The following is a 17416-nucleotide window of genomic DNA, read 5'->3' as shown; positions in this document are numbered from 1 at the left end:
TGTGGCATTCCCAGGTTCGTTGCAGCAGTGCGACTGAGCCCAGTCATGGTTGAGGAATGCAGAATGGAGAAACGGGCGAGTTTCAACTCCTCTCCTGCTCTCACAGCCCAAAGCAGGAATGCACGAGGAGCAGGTAGAAACACCGTCCGCCCAGGATGTTCAGATACCCGGGCTTGCCCCCGAGCCACACATGCCTGACACCCACCCACCCACCCCGACGCATTCCCCTCCACCGTCTGTCAGGGAAAAGGGAAAGCAGCGACGAGCAGCCACGTTGTGAGAACAAGAATGCGAGTCAAGGTCGCAAGCAGACTCTGTGGTTGTTCATCCTGCCTTGAAACAGCTCTGGCCCAGATTTAGCTCGATGTCGACACAGAATTAAACGCATGCTGAGAGTGTCACGCTGAGTCTGGCAATTGTGTGTCTCATAGAACATCTCTATTATTATCATCATTATCCAGAAATAAAACAAATGAATAATCAAGAGTCAGAAAAAGAAATTATCTGGTACCATCATAAGAAATTAAACTGCAACTTTTTTGTAATTTTTCACACAAAAATGTCAAAGATTTGCTTGTTTCTGCTTCTTAAATGTGAAAATCTGCTGCTTTTCTTTGTAAATTATGATAATTAAAGACATCCCAGGAAAATGTTTTGCACATTTTTCACAACTTTATGACATTTTATGGAGAAACAAATAATTGATTACTCATGATGACACTAACCGTAAGCTGCAGCTCTCGTTTGGAGAAATCCTACAGCATATTTTAGGAGCAGGGGAGCAGCAAATGCTCCGTGTTTCTGTGCAGATGCAGCGGTATAAATAAAGCATGCTGTATCCACATTTCTATAGCTGCTCGGGGTGAAAACAAAGACACAAAGATCCCCGTGTTGGGGTCCTGCTTCCTTGGAGATAGACAAATAAGAGCAGCAGAATAAAAAAACAGAAACACCCAGCAGGCTGTGCCATTAAAATTTTAAAATGTGCCCATGTCACGCTCCATCATCAAAACATAACAGCTCGCAGCCATGACATTTCCATAACAGATTGGAGGGCAGGACCCCCAACACGGGAGCGATTTCCTCCATCTCTTTTAAACCACCCCTTTGTTCACTTGGCCCTGATTTCAATATTCAAATGCAGCTCAGAGGGGCGGCGAGGCAGAGACCGAGACGCCGGCTGGCTGCGAGGCAATCAGTAGAGAGCAGAGAGAGCTGCTGGTTGGAGATTTCTGTGAGATACTAAAAGGGTGTGTTCGCTAAAGCACCCCTGCTGTGAAAGAGGAAGAAGGCCCTGTGCTGCATCTCATGCAGACTCACATCAGGTCAGACAGAAGTGACACATGAGGTCAGAGCCGAGGGGAAATTCTACTTCCCACAAGCTCAGTCAGGGAAGAGTAACAGCAGTGACAGGTAACACAAGGAGCAATGAAGTAGGATTTAACAGATCCACAAAATGTTCAGCAAATACTTAAAACAGCTCTTTATTTGGACTGAAAAAATGAGCATGAAACAGCTGAGAAATTAGAAGGTGAAGCATGAACATATTTTAAACTCTTATGAGTGCAGAATTGTTGTTCCTAAACAGGCTGCGAGCTGTGCAGCCTAATTTGAATGTGAGAAATCAGAGCACTTGGCAAAGCAATCACTGAGTCATACCTGGTATTGTTTAGCAACCTCCCACAGAGACTGTATTATAGTTATTGTGTGATATGAGAGCGTTAAACATTGCTTGTTGCACCTTGAGAGCATGAATCTCAACTACTCGCATACATCAAGCAGCTTAGACTGTAACTAATGATTACTTTCATTAAGGATTATTTCACCAACTCGCCACTGTTTATTTCTTAACCTCACTAATAGGTCATTTCCAAATAGCTTGTATTGTCTATACAACCGTATGAAACCAACGTTTTGTGACTTTAGCCACGTTTCCACCTCAAGAACTTTCCCCAGACTAGGAACCTTTGGACAAACTCACTTATATTCCACCACAGAGACCAGGGTCTACATTATGTTTAGGGGACAAAGTTCCTGCTTGGAGGGCAGTACTTTCCAAAAGTACTGGAACTTTTAGGGCGGGGCTTTAAGTTCTCAGGACTCACAGGATGTTATTGGAGCAACCATCTAAAAGCTGCTGCTGCAAACCAACCTGTATTTTTGTTTTCTGTTTATTGTGCCTTCCATTATCCATATCACTTATCCTATTCAGTGACACGGAGGGTGGAGCCTACCCCCGTCATTGGGCGAGAGGTGGGGTTACACCCAGGACTGATCGCCAGTCAATCACAGGGCTGATACATAGAGACAGACAACCTTTCACATGGGCAATTTTAGAGTCACCAATGAACATTGTGAACATGTCTGTGGACTGTGGGAGGAAGCCGGAGTACCCAGAGGGAACCCAGAAAGGCCCACTAGATCTGAACCGAGATTCAAACTAGGAACCATCTAGCTGTGAGGTGACAGAGCTAACCACTGCACCCCCTTGTTTACTGTGCCTCGACACAGAAATGACTTTGCAAAAGAAAGAAGTCCCGGTTCCTTCTGAGCATTTATGCTGAGGCAAAATCCAGCAGGAATCGGAAACACTTAGTAATCGGTTATTTTGCCAAATCTTTAGGGGTCTTTGGACTGAAAACAAAACTGAAAAAGAGGCTGAAGAAAAGAAAAACGTTTTTAGGACTAAAAGTTTCACATCCCTAAATGCATATTCTGATTAGTAAAATCCACGTTCCTTTTATCTGCATCTGGTCATGTTATAAAGACAGAGGTTGAGTCTGACAGGGTTGCTCATGTCTGCGAGCACACGATCTGCATAAAAAAACTCAGTGTCAACATATCCTGCAGTGATTCTCAGAGGATGGAGAGCCTCACGGTTTAATGGAGGGGTGGGGGGCAGCATGCTCTTCCCAGCATCTCATCATCCTGACCAGCCTCGCACAGCTGCGCCTACACAAAGCCACACATAGAGGCATCTTTCTAAATGCCAAAGACGCTTTTTCCTGTCACAAGGAGCGTCCACGGAGCGACGGGAATGAGGGTGTGAGAGCGATCGCTTTTCCACAGAGGCAACAACAGTGGGTGGATTGAGCGGAGATGCGTGGCCTGTGTCACCCTGGCCCGTTCCCAGAGCAGAGGGACAGGAAGTGGCCTGGGATCCCCGGAGGATACAAGCCCTCCTCTGTTTGTCTGTATCAAACCACTATCAGATCCTTCATTCAAATGGCCTGCGAGCACAGGCCGCTCTGACGGAGAGCTGGGAGGGATATGTCAGAGCGCTTCACTTCTGCATCCTTGCCATTCAACTACTGAGTGCAATGGACTGGCTTTGTGGCTCCATGTTCCACTTCTCTCCTGCGGTCACTCATTCAACACAGTGCGGTCTACAAAGCAGAATTAGCGAGCAGGGAGACTCACACAGTTACGGTTAAAGCCTCTGGAAGTTCAGCTTGAGATAGTAAAAATGCAAAAATGATATTTAAGATTTTGTGGGCGTGGCCGGTCACATTTTGACTGGGTCATCAGTACAGCAAAAGCACATGTGACAATAAGTGTAGTCCAGCTATAAACAGTGTAGGGTTACGACTGAGTCGTATAGGCTGCCGGTTTAGCTCAGCGTTAAAATCATGTATCCCACACACAGAGGCTACAGCCCTCGATGCTGCGGCCTGGGTTCGACTCCCACCCTCAACTCTTTGCTGGGTGTCACTCACACGCCCCACTCTCTCTTCGCCTGTTTCCAGCCTTTTCAACCGTCCTCTCTCTCTGAATAAAGGCATAAAAGTTGTTATCCTTAGCATAGTTAGCAGTTAGCTTACGGATGCAACGTTAGCTTAGGTGCCTAGATTTCTCCTAATACGGGAAAAGCTTTGCTAAATGTCTCTTTAGTGTTAGCTACTGATATATTATTACAAAGTGAAACTTCCTCCACAAACCTAAAACACTTGATCACTAAATTTTACTCCCCAAGCCTTAAAGAGATGCCATGGTCGACAGTCGGGAATCACCTGTGGCTGACAGTATTTGGCTGGTGAATGCTGCTAATGTTTGGTGTGAACAGCTGAAAACTTGCTGTGTGACTATGATCGAGGACTTAATATCTAATAAATATCCTGGCTTAACAACGCCTGATTTAAAGCAAATATCAGAAAAGTTTGCAGAAATTCAAATGAGGGCTGGTAGCTCACCAGCTAATCCAACACTCACCATTTGCTGCATGTCATCCCCTCTGTCTCGTTCCAACATTTCCTATCACTCTTTAGCTTTAGCCATCAAAAACGCCAAAAATGTATGTTAAAAAGAACAATAAAACAACTTAAATTACAATAAAACAAACTAATTTCTAATACTTCTTAGGTGCTTACTATTCGGTACGTAATTCCCTGTATCACGTAGCTAAAGGGCTTTTGTGGATTTGGGTTTCCAGGGGCTTTTAATGGCTGGCAAAGTGACGACTCACACAAAACTAGGCCACACTGCCACATAAAGCCCGAACAGAGAGAGAGACAGACAGATAAAGAGCCTGACAGGATGGGGAGCGATGTGAGACAGGGAGGACGAGCGAGAGAACAGGTGGCACCAACATTCCCATGCTCAGCCGTATGCCCTTGAAAGTAGCCGGGCTACTAATTAGCACCAAATCTGGGCCAGAGCGACAGAAGTTCGGTATCTGCCACATGAAAAATTCAAACGCTTTTGTCAGCGGGACGCCGCCACAAATCTCATGCTCCCCCTTTTTGTGTGTGCAATCCCTCGCTCGCTTTCTCTCCGGAGTTTATCAGACATCTCGTTGGCACACTGAGGACGGGTTGATTCTGGCATTAGACAAGTGTTTTGTTTGTTAAGCACTCCAAAGCCAAAAGGGAATAGTGTTGTTTCAACACAAAGAGGCACTCTCTATTACTACCACTACTACTACTGCAGCCGGACGCGTGACTTTCGGCACCCTCCTTTTTTCCGGCCAATAAGCGACATCCTCTTTCTGGTATCACCGACAATTACAATATGTCCACAGCGCCCAATGCCAATTAATCCTCATCTGACCTAAAGGAAAGTGGGACACTCACTGCGAGATCAAATGATGAACTCAGCAAACCTCCAGCTACAGCTGCTCATTTCGCCTCAGTGCTTTAAAAGCAGCAGCAAATACACACATCACGATCAAGACGCTTGGCTGGGGTGCTTGAGAAACTAGCCGTTTAATAGAGCTTCCCCTTAATGGTTCCCTTCCTCCTTTCTGAAAAGGTGCACAAAGGCAAATTTTGAGAAGCGACTTGTCTTAAAGCGGCCAATTCTCCAGGAAAACAAGCAGCTCATTGATGCCCGGCCCAGTGTATCACCCTGACAGACAGACCGCTCCAGTATACGGGCGGACAAAGGGGCCAGTCCGCGGCCACGTTGCCAATTAGGAGGAATTTCGGCCTCAAGAGCCACTTTCCACCAATCTCATTGGAGCTGACATAAACATCTACGGCTTTCACTGGAGGGCATTCATGGGATTCCAAGGAGCATTAGGTCCCCTCTGTGGAGCCTGAAATCTGCCAGTTAGGAAAAGTACAATGCACCGGCTCGTACCACTTTGAGAAACGCTCCTCGCTCGCTGGTTGGCTGCGTTGCCAGGCGCAGAATGCATGCTAATAAAGCTGGAACTGGCAACCTCTCATCTTGGTTAGTGTACAAATCATGATGAGCGAATTGAGCAGAATGTATGATAAAAAAACGGCCTGGGGTGTTTACACGCAACATGGCTTCATCCCCTGGGTCAGTTTGCATGTCATTGGCCCAATATAAAACCTCAGGATATTGAATCCATCGGATATAATATGTTTATGCTCGCATGCTGCCAAACATCCTAATTCCTCCAGGAAATACAAAAAAAACCCACAAGCGAAATCTGTGGAGGATTAGCTTAATGCACTACTGATAATCAAATGTGATAGCAGTTTTATTTTCATTAAAAAATGACTGATGCCTCGCTGAAATACGTCTCTGCTGACATGTTTTAGATTTCAGGGAGGATTACAGGCAGAGGCAAAAACAAGCTGCGACTTTGTGCACAATGTTTAGGTTTCAGGCAGATCAAACGGCAGCGACAACACGCTGAAATGTACAACAGCAGGGTTAAGTGTGCGTGATACAAAGTGTCTCATCTCGCCTGTCATGATAGGAAACGTGTCGTAATGCGACGCCTCGAACAAACCGACAGGCTGAACTTTACACGTCTGAGAGGAAATCTGGTCTAGACGCTAAATCAGGTTAATTTTTTAGATGGGTGACAGCCGTTAGCAGATGTGCGCGCTGATCCTGGATCAGCTGTCTGGCTGGGGCTCGTGTGTACAGTACATACAGGCCAATATGGAAGGATACGGACTGCATACGTTCAAGGACATGGTTTACCTCCATTAAGACAGATTGCGTTGTGGTCCACGCAAAATCTAGTCTTTTCTATTATTAGTTACCACCACATTAGAGTCAATATTTGGGCCTTTGAGTCACGTTGAGTGGGAGAGACTAATCCTAAGCATATGACAGCCTCAAAGTGCGTCTTTAAAGTGTGTGGGATCACGAAGGAAGGAAGGAAAGGCTGTGTTATTCTAAATGAAGCAGCAGAATTATTTAAAGAAAGTCCTATTTAAAACATATACAGTGTATCACTGCTCTGATGTTCTCGCTCGCACGTAAAGCAGCACAGGTACAGTTACCTGTGAAAACTTCAAGTAAACTCTTAAAGAGCCCGTTCTCTTAAAACTGATGATATGCAGAGTGAAAAGTTTTTAACAGGGCTGCACGATATTATCGGCCGATTATGGCTTGAAAATGACATCAGCAGATGTGTCATTTCTCTGCCGATATTTTCCGCCGATAAAACGACACTTTAATTCTGCCTAAATTCTCCATGATGCCCTAAAAAGAGAAAATGTTACATACAAATAAATCTGGCATTCTGAACATAACCCAAGTTTACGTACTTTTCTTACATTGCCCAGTGAATGTGTACATTTTAAATAACACTGTATCGTGTTATTTCTGCATCTGCCAGTGGGCCACGACAATAAGAGTAGGCATGATAGCAATTCCACTAAAGTGGAGACTTGATGTTCTCTGCACTTAGAAAAAAACATGTGCCTGATAGAGTATATCAGTATGGGCAATCGGCAAAAAAGGGTTGGAAAATATCAGCATAAAATCCAATATCGTGCATCCCTAGTTTTTAAGGCTCTTTATGTTCCCAAAAGTACTGCAAGGTTCAGTGCTTCTGGTTCACAACTCTCAGACTGCTGGTAAAGCTGCAAACAGTGATTTAGCTGGATTACGAAATGAGAAAATTACAGTGTGACCTCCTTCTAATGATCCTTATTAACAAAAGCAATTATTTCTTACATAAAGAGGAAGAGATTATGTGATTTAGGTCAGAAAGATGTAAAAAAAAATTGCTCCAAAACGGAGGTGAAATAAGGTTTGTGTCCATCTGTGAGCATGATAGTTATTTGCAGCACTTTTGAGATCAAACCCCTCATTTATTTTTAATTAACCCCTGTCTATCTGTCTGTCGGTGTGTCTCTCTGTCTGTCATTACTGTAGTCACCCGCACTGAAATAACAAGTTGGGGCTACTCACCCTGACGCGCAGGCTACCGTAGATTTGGCGTCGTCGCTCTTCTGCCGATCAGACAGGCGGATTCACATCAAACCATTCATGAACTGATTAAAGACAGCAAAAAGCGCACAGATCCGGAAATCTTTGGAAGGCTTTGGGGAAGCAGAGACAGTCGGTGCCAAAACGAGTGATCAGGAATCCCATTCAGCTGGAGGGGCGGCCCGGGGAGGTCATGACGAGGAATCACTCCAAAGCTAAGAAGACATTTTTCATTCACACATATATCAGATTAAAATAAAAAGATCCGGAGAGCAGATTTGCCTAAAACATCTGTAAACCGAGCGTTACGCGTGGCAACAGCCCGACACACTGCTACAGTGCGGGAACAGCAAATCATGACCAAAACACTGTGATGTGATATTAGAGGCAGAGAGGGGGCGGGGCCTCCAGCAGACTGTCAGCCTCTGATTGGCGGGATGCTTTTATGCCCAATCGAGCCCTGATTTAGATGAATGGCGTTTCATGGGAAGTCCCTCCTCACCTGGGGGCGCGTGCAGGTTCAAACGTGGCTCAATGACCGTAGAGATATTCATATTGTAGGTTGCGATTTTGTTCATGTCAAATGTGCACTAAACTTGCCATTAAACATTGGACTGAAAGACAATGATTTGTCTCTGATTCTTGTGTCAAAAGGACCTCAAATCTGAGTCTGCCGCTGAAACCGTAGTAATATCGGCGTAAATTAATTTAGAGATGTGTGTTATTTAAAGAAAAGCCGGCCTACTTCTGAGGTGGATTGAAAGACAGAATGCATTAAACATATTTTCAATCACTTTGAGGTAAAATCCAGAATCATGCTGGTCACGGTTTGGGTTAGGTGACACAATGCTGCCACCTGCTGTTCAAACGAGGTAAGAAGCATGAACTGCAGCTACATTTACATATCTCAGCACTCGTAACATGCCATACATTTTAGGACAGGAATATTATTTAATGAATTAAGCTGTGTTTGTAGCTGATGCAGGTTGAACTACACACTGTTCTTCGTACTGTTTGTTATTGTCCTGTTTTTCCTTTTGTGTTGACCTGCCAAGGGACCACAGATGCGAATTAGTTTAAAGCTATAATCTGGTACGGTGCATCAAATGGTGACATTTATGTTTTAAACTGTACATGGTCCCTTTTAAATAAAATACAATAAAATAAATAAATATGATCTTGATGTTGTGGAGGATAAATTGATCTTTCATGGCCCTTTGTGTACAATGATTTTATAATCTGTTAAGTGGTGGATTCATGATCCCTCATGTTCGGAAAACAAACTGCAAATTAGCTTGCGGTAGCTAAAACATGATAAAGTGTCCTGCGGTGACCAAGTGTGAAAGCAAACATGGTAACGTGTCCTCTTATATTGAGAAAGCAGGATGAGGGGCTCTGCAGGGTGAACCTCAGTGCCACATAGACGGCCCTAAATGCTATAAAACTCTCTGTTCTAAAAGTCAGGGAAACAATCAGAAATGGTTTTGCTTGTCTGAAAGTCAATGTTGTTTTTTTGGGCCTTTTATGCCTTTATTTTAGAGAGAGAGGACGGTGGATAGTGTCGGAAACAGGGGAAGAGAGAGGGGATGGCTTGCTGCAGGGAGTCGAGGGTAAGGGCATTGAGGACTGTAGCCTCTGTATACGGGACGTGAGATTTAACCGCTGAGTTGCGGCGCCTCTATGTTGGGAACTTCTGGCTTGACTCATAGAAGATGCACAGCAGATGAGCCAGAGGGTATACGGTTCTCTCTAATGCTTATGATTTATCAATGCAACCTTTCATGTAGGCCGCTTAAACAAAACATTTTTCAATCAACCAACTAACTACTTAAGACAAGTTATGAGTCTTTAATCTCTTATTCTGGAGAGTCACTTTCACTGTGGGATAAATGTAGCGGAGTAAAGCTCTGGTTAAAACATACACTACTTTAACAAAGTCACACTCAGACAGTAAAGTACACGTGTCTCATGATTATTGAGAAAATGTAAAGTATTAGTGTTTCCCGTTATCAGTCTTCCATGTCCGGGCTGTTTTGCGCCTCCACTGCAAACAATTAAAAAGTTCAAAGTGACGTGAAAGTTGAGAAACAACCAAACACACACATTTCAGTTTAAATCCACTTTAAGGAGAGAAATAATAATTATAAACAGCTATGGACAGCAACTGCAGTAATTACACGCACAATGTTATCTGTAGTGTCCAAACGGGGTGAAACGTTGCATATGGAACCTCGAGGAGGAGGAGGACAATTCATACATCATAATTAATATGTGTGCGGAAAGTGGAGTCATTCTCAGAGGTTGCATCATTCAGACGTAATCAGTGTATGAAGGTCACATTTTAGCTTTGTAATAATTCCATTTAACCGTCGGGACTTAACAAAAGCAGAGAGCGTCCTCCATGAAGGGTGAAAGGTCGACTCGTTAGGGGGCACATGACATTAACAAACCAATTAAAACATCAAAGCAGTCGTGTTTGTGCTCCTCAGTTTGCTTCTAACATGTCTGATTATGATGTATTTTAATATGACTTGTAATACTACAGATCATTGTTATGCGTGAATGCTTCATGAGGGTTGATTTTTCTTCTCTGTAAACTGGATTTATATTTGATGTTCTTTATTTGATTCAGAGAAAAAAACCTTTAGATGGCAGAATGATGTAATCTTACTCTCTAATCTCGTTCTCCTCTCTGTGTATGTTCACTTGTATCCAAAGGTACGCTGCTACACAGAAAGGCTGCATTTCTGGGAAGAAAAAAATCCCTTTTCTCCTCTAAATATTTATTTATTAAGCTTTCTCTCTCTCTCTCTCTCTCTCTCTCTATCTGTTTCCTCCAAAGTCTTTCTCTCCCTCGTCTCTTTTCTAGCCTCCCTCGTCTTCTCAATTTTATGTCCTGTCCATTAGTCTCAGTCGTCCATGTCTCTGGGGTCAGACGTGACCATAGGGAAGAGCATGTCGCTCTCTAAGGAGAGGCTGCTGCCCAGGCCGGCCATGCGGCTGCGCAGCAGGAAGTGAGTCCTCCTCTGCAGCAGCCGCTGCTGCTCCTGCTTCAGCTCCACGTAGGAACGCGAGAAGGTGTGGAAGATGGAGGTGACAGGGAAGGCCATGAGGAGGATCCCGCTCAGGATGCTGCTCAGAGCCACCACCTGGCCCGGGATGCTCCTGGGCACCATGTCCCCGTAGCCCACTGTCGTCATAGTGATGACGGCCCACCAGTATGTGGCGGGGATGCTGGTGAACTCCTGCGTGGTGGCCATTTCATTCTCTATCAAGTAGAGCAGGGGGGAGTACAGAGCAATGGCCACGCAGAGGAAGAGGAGGAGCAGTCCGAACTCTCGTGTGCAGCGGCGGGCGGTCAGGCCCAGAGTCTGCAGGCCCAGCGAGTGGCGAGCCAGACGCATCACGTAGAGGATCCGCAGGGCTCGCAGCACGCGCAGCACCAAGCCCACTTTGTCCAGGTAGCTGTTGCCCGAGCCCAGACGCTTCTCCCCTTTGGAGGTGCTGTCCACCAGCAGGGTGATGTAGTACGGCAGGATGGCCACCACGTCGATCAGGTTCAGGGGCTGCCTGAGGAAGGTCAGCTTGCTGCGGTCCTGAATGAAGCGCAGGGTGAACTCCAGGGAGAACCAGGCCACGCACACCGTCTCCACGATGAAGATGTTGTAGCACATCTGGGAACACGTGCCCTGGTGGAGAGAGACACTGTGAGTGAGCATGGTTGTGATGTGCAGGTGTGAGTGGAGGCTGCGGTCACTAGAGGGAACCATTTCTATGTGAAATCCAGGAGCTGAACACACTCTGATTCTGCAGCACTGAACACGTTTATTTCTAAAACTGACAAAATAATAACAAGAAAAAAACATGTTTCCACCTTAGAGCTCACATGCCAAACTCACTTATTCTTCACCGTGACTGAAAGCGTTTAAGATAAAGAATCTTAAATTAAACTGATGTTCGGTCTGTGCCAAAGAAGCAGAGAAGCTGCTCATCGTGGCGGATGTTTTAAGGCTTCTTGTAAAGGCGGATGTTTTTCTTAGACACAGTAATGACGCTGATTCAATGCGTGGCTGAGAAGGTTCAAAGTATTTCAAAGCTCCGAGCCTTTGAATGCAGTCAGTTTAAATATTATGAAACTCACTCCCACAGAGGAGGAGATGGTTTGAGTAGACACATAAAAGCACCTGAAAAACTGCAGCTCTCACTCAGAGACGCTGCGAGAGCAACACTTTGTTATCTGGCTGTGGAGTTGTGAGGATGCGATCGCTGGCACTTTTAATTAAACATACTGAGAAGTGTGAACACAAGGCGGGTCAAATATAATACTGTTGCTTTATCAGATCGAGCGCAGCCATTGTGCTTCCCAGAACAGCAGTTGTGATTGGCGTTACAGTGTGACAGTGGACAGATGATTTTCACCTTATCTTATATTTAATTGCTTCATTTACAGAAGCCATATGACTCAATGACACCTGCAGAGCCCATCCATCGATCACCTACACCGCTTATCAGGGTCGCAGGGGGGCTGGAGCCTATCCCAGCTGTCATTGGGCGAGAGGCGGGGTTACACCTGGGCTGATCGCCAGTCAATCACAGGGCTGAGACATAGAGACAGACAACCTTTCACGCTCACACCTACGGGCAATTTTAGAGTCACCAATGAACCTAACAAGCATGTCTTTGGACTGTGGGAGGAAGCCGGAGAGAACCCACATGCACGAGGAGAACATGCAAACCACATACAGAGTCACAAGATGAAATTAAAGTAGTGTTCTGGATCTGAAATGTGCATTTAAACAGTTACTCTCAAGTAAAACTGTTTTGTTTCACCCTCCGACTACCTATCTGTGCTTGATTTTCTGAGTACAAAATGTTTCTTAACAGCAAATTAAAGTGGGCGCAGCTCCTCCCAACCGCCACTCAAAGTAGAAATTTCATCAAAAGCAACAAAGAGAAATTAATGAATTTATTAAAAACCTGTTTGCACTCCGCTCTGCATGAAAATTATATGTGTGGCTCGAATATTAAATTTCCCTTTCATTCGACTAAAACAGGCCGGCGTGCAAATTGTGGCCGTGATTGAAGTCAGACATCATAATGAAAGCATTTCACGAGAGCCGCCCGAGAGGTCTTCAGATATTTTTTTTATAATCCGGCAAAACAAACGGCTGGCTGGCTGCGAGGAGGTCTTAGGAGGACGTGACAGAAGAGGCACGCCATTATTAGAATTTTTAATAACTGCTTTTCAAAATAAAACGTCAGTTTAGCTTTGGAAAACACTAATCTTAACTCAGCGAGGGGTTAATGTTGTCAGTGCTTTGGTGTCTCTGGAAACAAAGCATCAACTGCGTAAGAAGGTGACGGAGCCATGTTGGTTTGTGGACGATGCAATCTGATTTTTTGGAGCCAGAAGTGACCTTACTGAAAACTAACAATTCAGCAGGAACATGTTAACTGAGGTAGTAAATCAAGTGAGAAGACGGGTGGGGCATTTTCCCGTCTGCTTCCATTCTATCCAACTTCTCTTTGCAAACAGTGGAGTCGCCCCCTTCTGGATGTTAGAAAGAATGCAGGTTAAAGAAAACACTCCTGCATTTTCTCCACTTCTTATATACGGCCAATCATACGAAGACTCTCCCTTCATTCCAGAGTTCTTCAGATGGTCCCAGTTGGGAGCCTTGGGAAGTCTCTCTTTCTCTGGTGTATTCACAAGTCATAATGTGGAAGGAACATCTAGCTATCAAGGGTCCGACGGGAATCAGGTTCTGCGAGGGGAAGTGCAGAAAGGTTGAGGAGAAGAGGCTACGCAGGCTCTTTTGTCGTCCCAGGGGAAGGCGAGACCTCCCCTCCCTTCCCGACTTCCCGCCACAGTCTCATTGGTCTTTACAGGCGATCTGATAAAGGTTCTTCAGGTTGGTTTTACAAAGGCGCAATCGCCATACTAATGTGTACCGCCGACCGAATGGGAGCCATACCATCGTACCACATATAGGTGATCGTGCTTTTGCCATCAGGGCCCCTCGGCTTTGGAACGACCTGCCTGAGGAGATACGGCTCGAAAAAGCAGTGACATCTTTTAAATCTCTCCTTAAAACTCTTTCATAGACATGTCGTCTTCTTCTTCTTATTGGCTATTAAAAGTCTTTTTTAATTTTTATGAAACTTTATTCTTACTTTTCCATCTTTTATTGTTTTCGTCGCTTTAGTTCCCTTTTATAGCTTCTATTGCTTTTGGCTGTTTAATTGTTTGTGTTGCCTTTACTACTTTTTTTAATTGCTTTTATTCCTTCTTTTCTTTTTCTTCTTTTTTTGCTTTGTTTCCTCTCCTTCACCTCTGTTAGTTATTTTGTTTACTGTTTCCACTTCTTGCTGCTTTGTCCCCTTGGTCTTGTGTCAGGCCATGTTGTGTTGGTTCTGCTGTTGCCGATTGGGTTCGGTGCTTTGCTTGTTTTGTGATCTGCTGTTTTTATGATTTGCTTGTTTTGCTTGGTTGTCAAAAACTTTGTAAACGTTTCCGATATATAAATAAAGTTATTTTTATTATTAATATTACAAACCATAAATTAGGCAACATGAAATATGTAAATAATTGAACCTTTTCTACCACCAAGTCAACTTTCCCTTTGGTCGGCCATGTTTCAGCATAATATGACAACAAGTCCGTCAACTTGGCAAGTTTGGTCCGAAAAATGTCTCCGACTATCCGAGTTGTTGTCTGACTGAAAGGAGCCTTCACATGAATTTTCCCAGTTGGACACTCATATTGTCCCCCCTTGGATTCGGGGTCATTCCCAACCTAAATCTGAAGTTGCTTTGGGGTCATGTCTTCTCTTTCTATTCTTCCTCACTCACTGAAAAACACTTGGCAACATGTTTTTTTGTTGATGGTGATTTGTTCCCCCTCTATGTGATTTAAATGTCATGAGTGTACTCACCGCCTCCTCCTCCTCCCTCATGGCGGGCATGGTGCTGATGGAGAGGTTGACTGCAGTGATTGTGACAAACAGCACCGACAAACAGGCAAAGATCTTCCCCGGCAGGCCCGAGTGAGGCCTCTCCACCATGTCCCTCAGCTTCCCCATGCAATGACTGACTCTGGACTCTGCTGGTTGCTCTTTGTGATCACTGTCCGAATCCTCCAGCAGGTCCTCCTCCTCCTCCGCCCTCTCCATCGCCTCAAACTCCTCCACGCGCTGCAGCAGGCGCCGGCGGCAGCACCACTCCAGGCTCTCCTCGGGGACGCCCCAGTACAGCAGCTCCTCCCTGAAGGAGAGGGCGCACATCTCCCTGAGGGAGCGCAGCTTCCCCGCCCGCAGGAAGGTCAGGATGGTCCTGAAGGCACAGGGGCTGCGGTCGAAGAAGAACTCGTTGTGCGCGACGTCGTAGTCGTCGCAGATACGCATGATCTCGTCAAAGCTGCTGCAGAGGTGCAGCTGGCCCAGGCGGGACAGAGGGAAGTCCTCTAACGTGGTCCAGGGCAGCTGGTACCGCAGGCCGCCCACGTTGATGATGGCGTGGAGTTTACGGGCACTGGACAGCAGAATATCATCATTGGCGGTGGTGAGTTCAGGGGCAGGCTGCGCCCTCTTGTAGAAGGCTCCCTTCTGGGCCTCCTCCTCATGTAGAGGAGGCACATTCAGGGAGGTGTCAGAGGCACAGCTCAGGGCACTGTAGTCATAGTCGGAGCCATCACCCGCAAGCAGGGTCATCTTTACTGTCTGCTCACATCCCTGAGTTCAATCTGACGCCATCACAGCCACCTGCAGAGGACATACAGAGGTCATTTATTAAAGGTAAGTTGATAGAAACATCCAGTTTGAGTTTACAGTAGGAGTTACGTCTGAGTGGCTCTGTTTCTTTAACAGTTTGAATATCACGATCCACAGTGGTTACCCTTTAACCCATAGATGAGTAATACCACAGTGCAGCATCATTGCAGCAGGAGGAACTTATCTCATTTGCATTTTAATTCTAATGGCCACTTGTCATTATACAAAGTCATCGCCCTATGTAAACAACTTCTGCCTGCAGAGCAACCCACGCACTGAGCAAGAGTAATGATGCTTTAAATGTGCCAACACAAAGGTGAAGCAGGGAAGGGGAAGTCTTCATGTGCTCTTCAAGAGTTGTATTCACTCTTCTTTCTTAAACCTTTAACAAACATAGTTTCTGCTGAGTTAAATGGGACTTGCATGTGGCACAGTGATGCTTAACTTCTATGCAGGACAGCTGATGAATTATTTGACGCGTTATTATCTGAATAATAATTTTGAAATGTTTCTTGCAGCCAAAGAAATACTTCAAACAGACGTTACATCAGACATTAGGGATAAGTAGCTGCAGCGAGATTACTTAAATATCTCACTTTGACATTCAGGTCTTCACAGGTAATAAACAAACTGAGGCGTACCTTCAGCCGTTTGATGAACTGAAGAATAAAAGAGTTTCACTGTCTGATCAGTCGAGCCTCTGGGACTCTAAATCTCCTGTCTGATGGCAAAAGCTGAGATTATTCAACCAGTCGAGCTTTGAGCGGTAGAGATAGAGAGTTATCCAGTTTGGAATCAGTTCATGGTTCGATTTTCTGTTTAAGAGGCTTAAAAACTGAAAAAGAAGATCTGTGTGTTTGCTCAAAATGCTCTGTAAAGTAAATAAACATGCTCTCGTACATTGCTCGACAAATTAGGTTGAAAACGGGGTGAACGTCCTAATTTCAACCATTTTTTTTAACAGGCTAAAATACGGTTACGACGGCAACATGAAACACATTTCTGTTTTATCATTTTGTTAATTTGTTCATTTTAGCAATGAAAGGGTGACGAAAGTGATGATTGTAGGGCAAAATCATTTTGCAGTGGTGGGTTAAATCCGGTCCCCACAAAGATATTATTTAAAATTCAAAATACGACATTTTATGGGCTGTGTGATGTTAATAAGAAGGTGCACTGCACATTTATTCGTTTTAGCTGCTATGCAACTTGAAAATTGCCATTAAATATGTCAATGTGTGAAGAATCTTGTGACAGAAGCAGGTGAAATCTGTTTAATCAACGTCTTCAAATAGTAGGTGAAAAAACTCGCTATTGAAAGCTATCGCTAGTCATCTTTCAAGCGTCTTTCCAATGGGGGCCACAGTCATCTTTTAAACGTCTTTCTGACGGGTGTCATAGTGATCTTTTAAACGTCTTTCTGACGGGTGTCATAGTCGTCTTTTAAACGTCTTTCCGACAGGGGCCACAGTCATCTTTTAAACGTCTTTCCGACGGGGGCAACAGTCATCTTTTAAACGTCTTTCTGACGGGGGCCACAGTCATCTTTTAAACGTCTTTCCAACGGGGGCAACAGTCATCTTTTAAACGTCTTTCTGACGGGGGCAACAGTCATCTTTTAAACGTCTTTCCGACGGGGGCAACAGTCATCTTTTAAACGTCTTTCCGACGGGGGCCACAGTCATCTTTTAAACGTCTTTCCAGTGGGGGCAACAGTCATCTTTTAAACGTCTTTCCAACGGGGGCAACAGTCATCTTTTAAACGTCTTTCCAGCGGGGGCAACAGTCATCTTTTAAACGTCTTTCCAACGGGGGCAACAGTCATCTTTTAAACGTCTTTCCAACGGGGGCAACAGTCATCTTTTAAACATCTTTCCGACAGGGGCAACAGTCATCTTTTAAACGTCTTTCCAACGGGGGCAACAGTCATCTTTTAAACATCTTTTCCAGGGGGGCAACAGTCATCTTTTAAACGTCTTTTCCAGGGGGGCAACAGTCATCTTTTAAAC

The 17416-nt window shown here is 44.9% G+C and overlaps 2 protein-coding genes across 4 annotated transcripts in view; both read right to left on the bottom strand.

Annotated features, from left to right (window-relative positions):
• Positions 1–7967, bottom strand: part of src (v-src avian sarcoma (Schmidt-Ruppin A-2) viral oncogene homolog) — a 39588-nt gene extending 31621 nt beyond the window's left edge. For all 3 annotated transcript variants that reach the window (XM_069659462.1, XM_069659461.1, XM_069659463.1), the window contains exon 1: positions 7621–7967. The gene's annotated coding sequence lies outside the window, so the exon portion shown is untranslated. The remainder of the gene's footprint in view (positions 1–7620) is intronic.
• Positions 7968–9606: 1639 nt separating this feature from the next.
• Positions 9607–15347, bottom strand: kcng1 (potassium voltage-gated channel, subfamily G, member 1). The gene is made up of 2 exons (XM_069660684.1): positions 14574–15347; positions 9607–11327 (listed from the first exon to the last, which is right to left on the bottom strand). Exons 1-2 carry the CDS (start codon positions 15345–15347, stop codon positions 10548–10550), a joined length of 1554 nt encoding a protein of 517 aa, XP_069516785.1. The 3' UTR covers positions 9607–10547.
• Between the last annotated feature and the right edge of the window lie 2069 nt (positions 15348–17416).

The sequence above is a fragment of the Semicossyphus pulcher genome, unplaced genomic scaffold (genome assembly GCF_022749685.1).
Source record: "Semicossyphus pulcher isolate SPU_LCO1_2020_fin unplaced genomic scaffold, fSemPul1.0.p SCAF_13, whole genome shotgun sequence".
NCBI classification, from domain to species: domain Eukaryota; kingdom Metazoa; phylum Chordata; class Actinopteri; order Labriformes; family Labridae; genus Semicossyphus; species Semicossyphus pulcher.
This window is presented reverse-complemented; position numbering and strand designations above follow the sequence as displayed.

Excerpts from the sequence above, each read along its gene's own strand:
- kcng1 (XM_069660684.1), bottom strand. The coding sequence starts at position 15,347 with ATGACCCTGCTTGCGGGTGATGGCTCCGACTATGACTACAGTGCCCTG. Across the intron at positions 11,328-14,573 it reads TGAGGGAGGAGGAGGAGGCG|GGCACGTGTTCCCAGATGTG; the intron begins GTGAGTACACTC and ends TCTCTCCACCAG.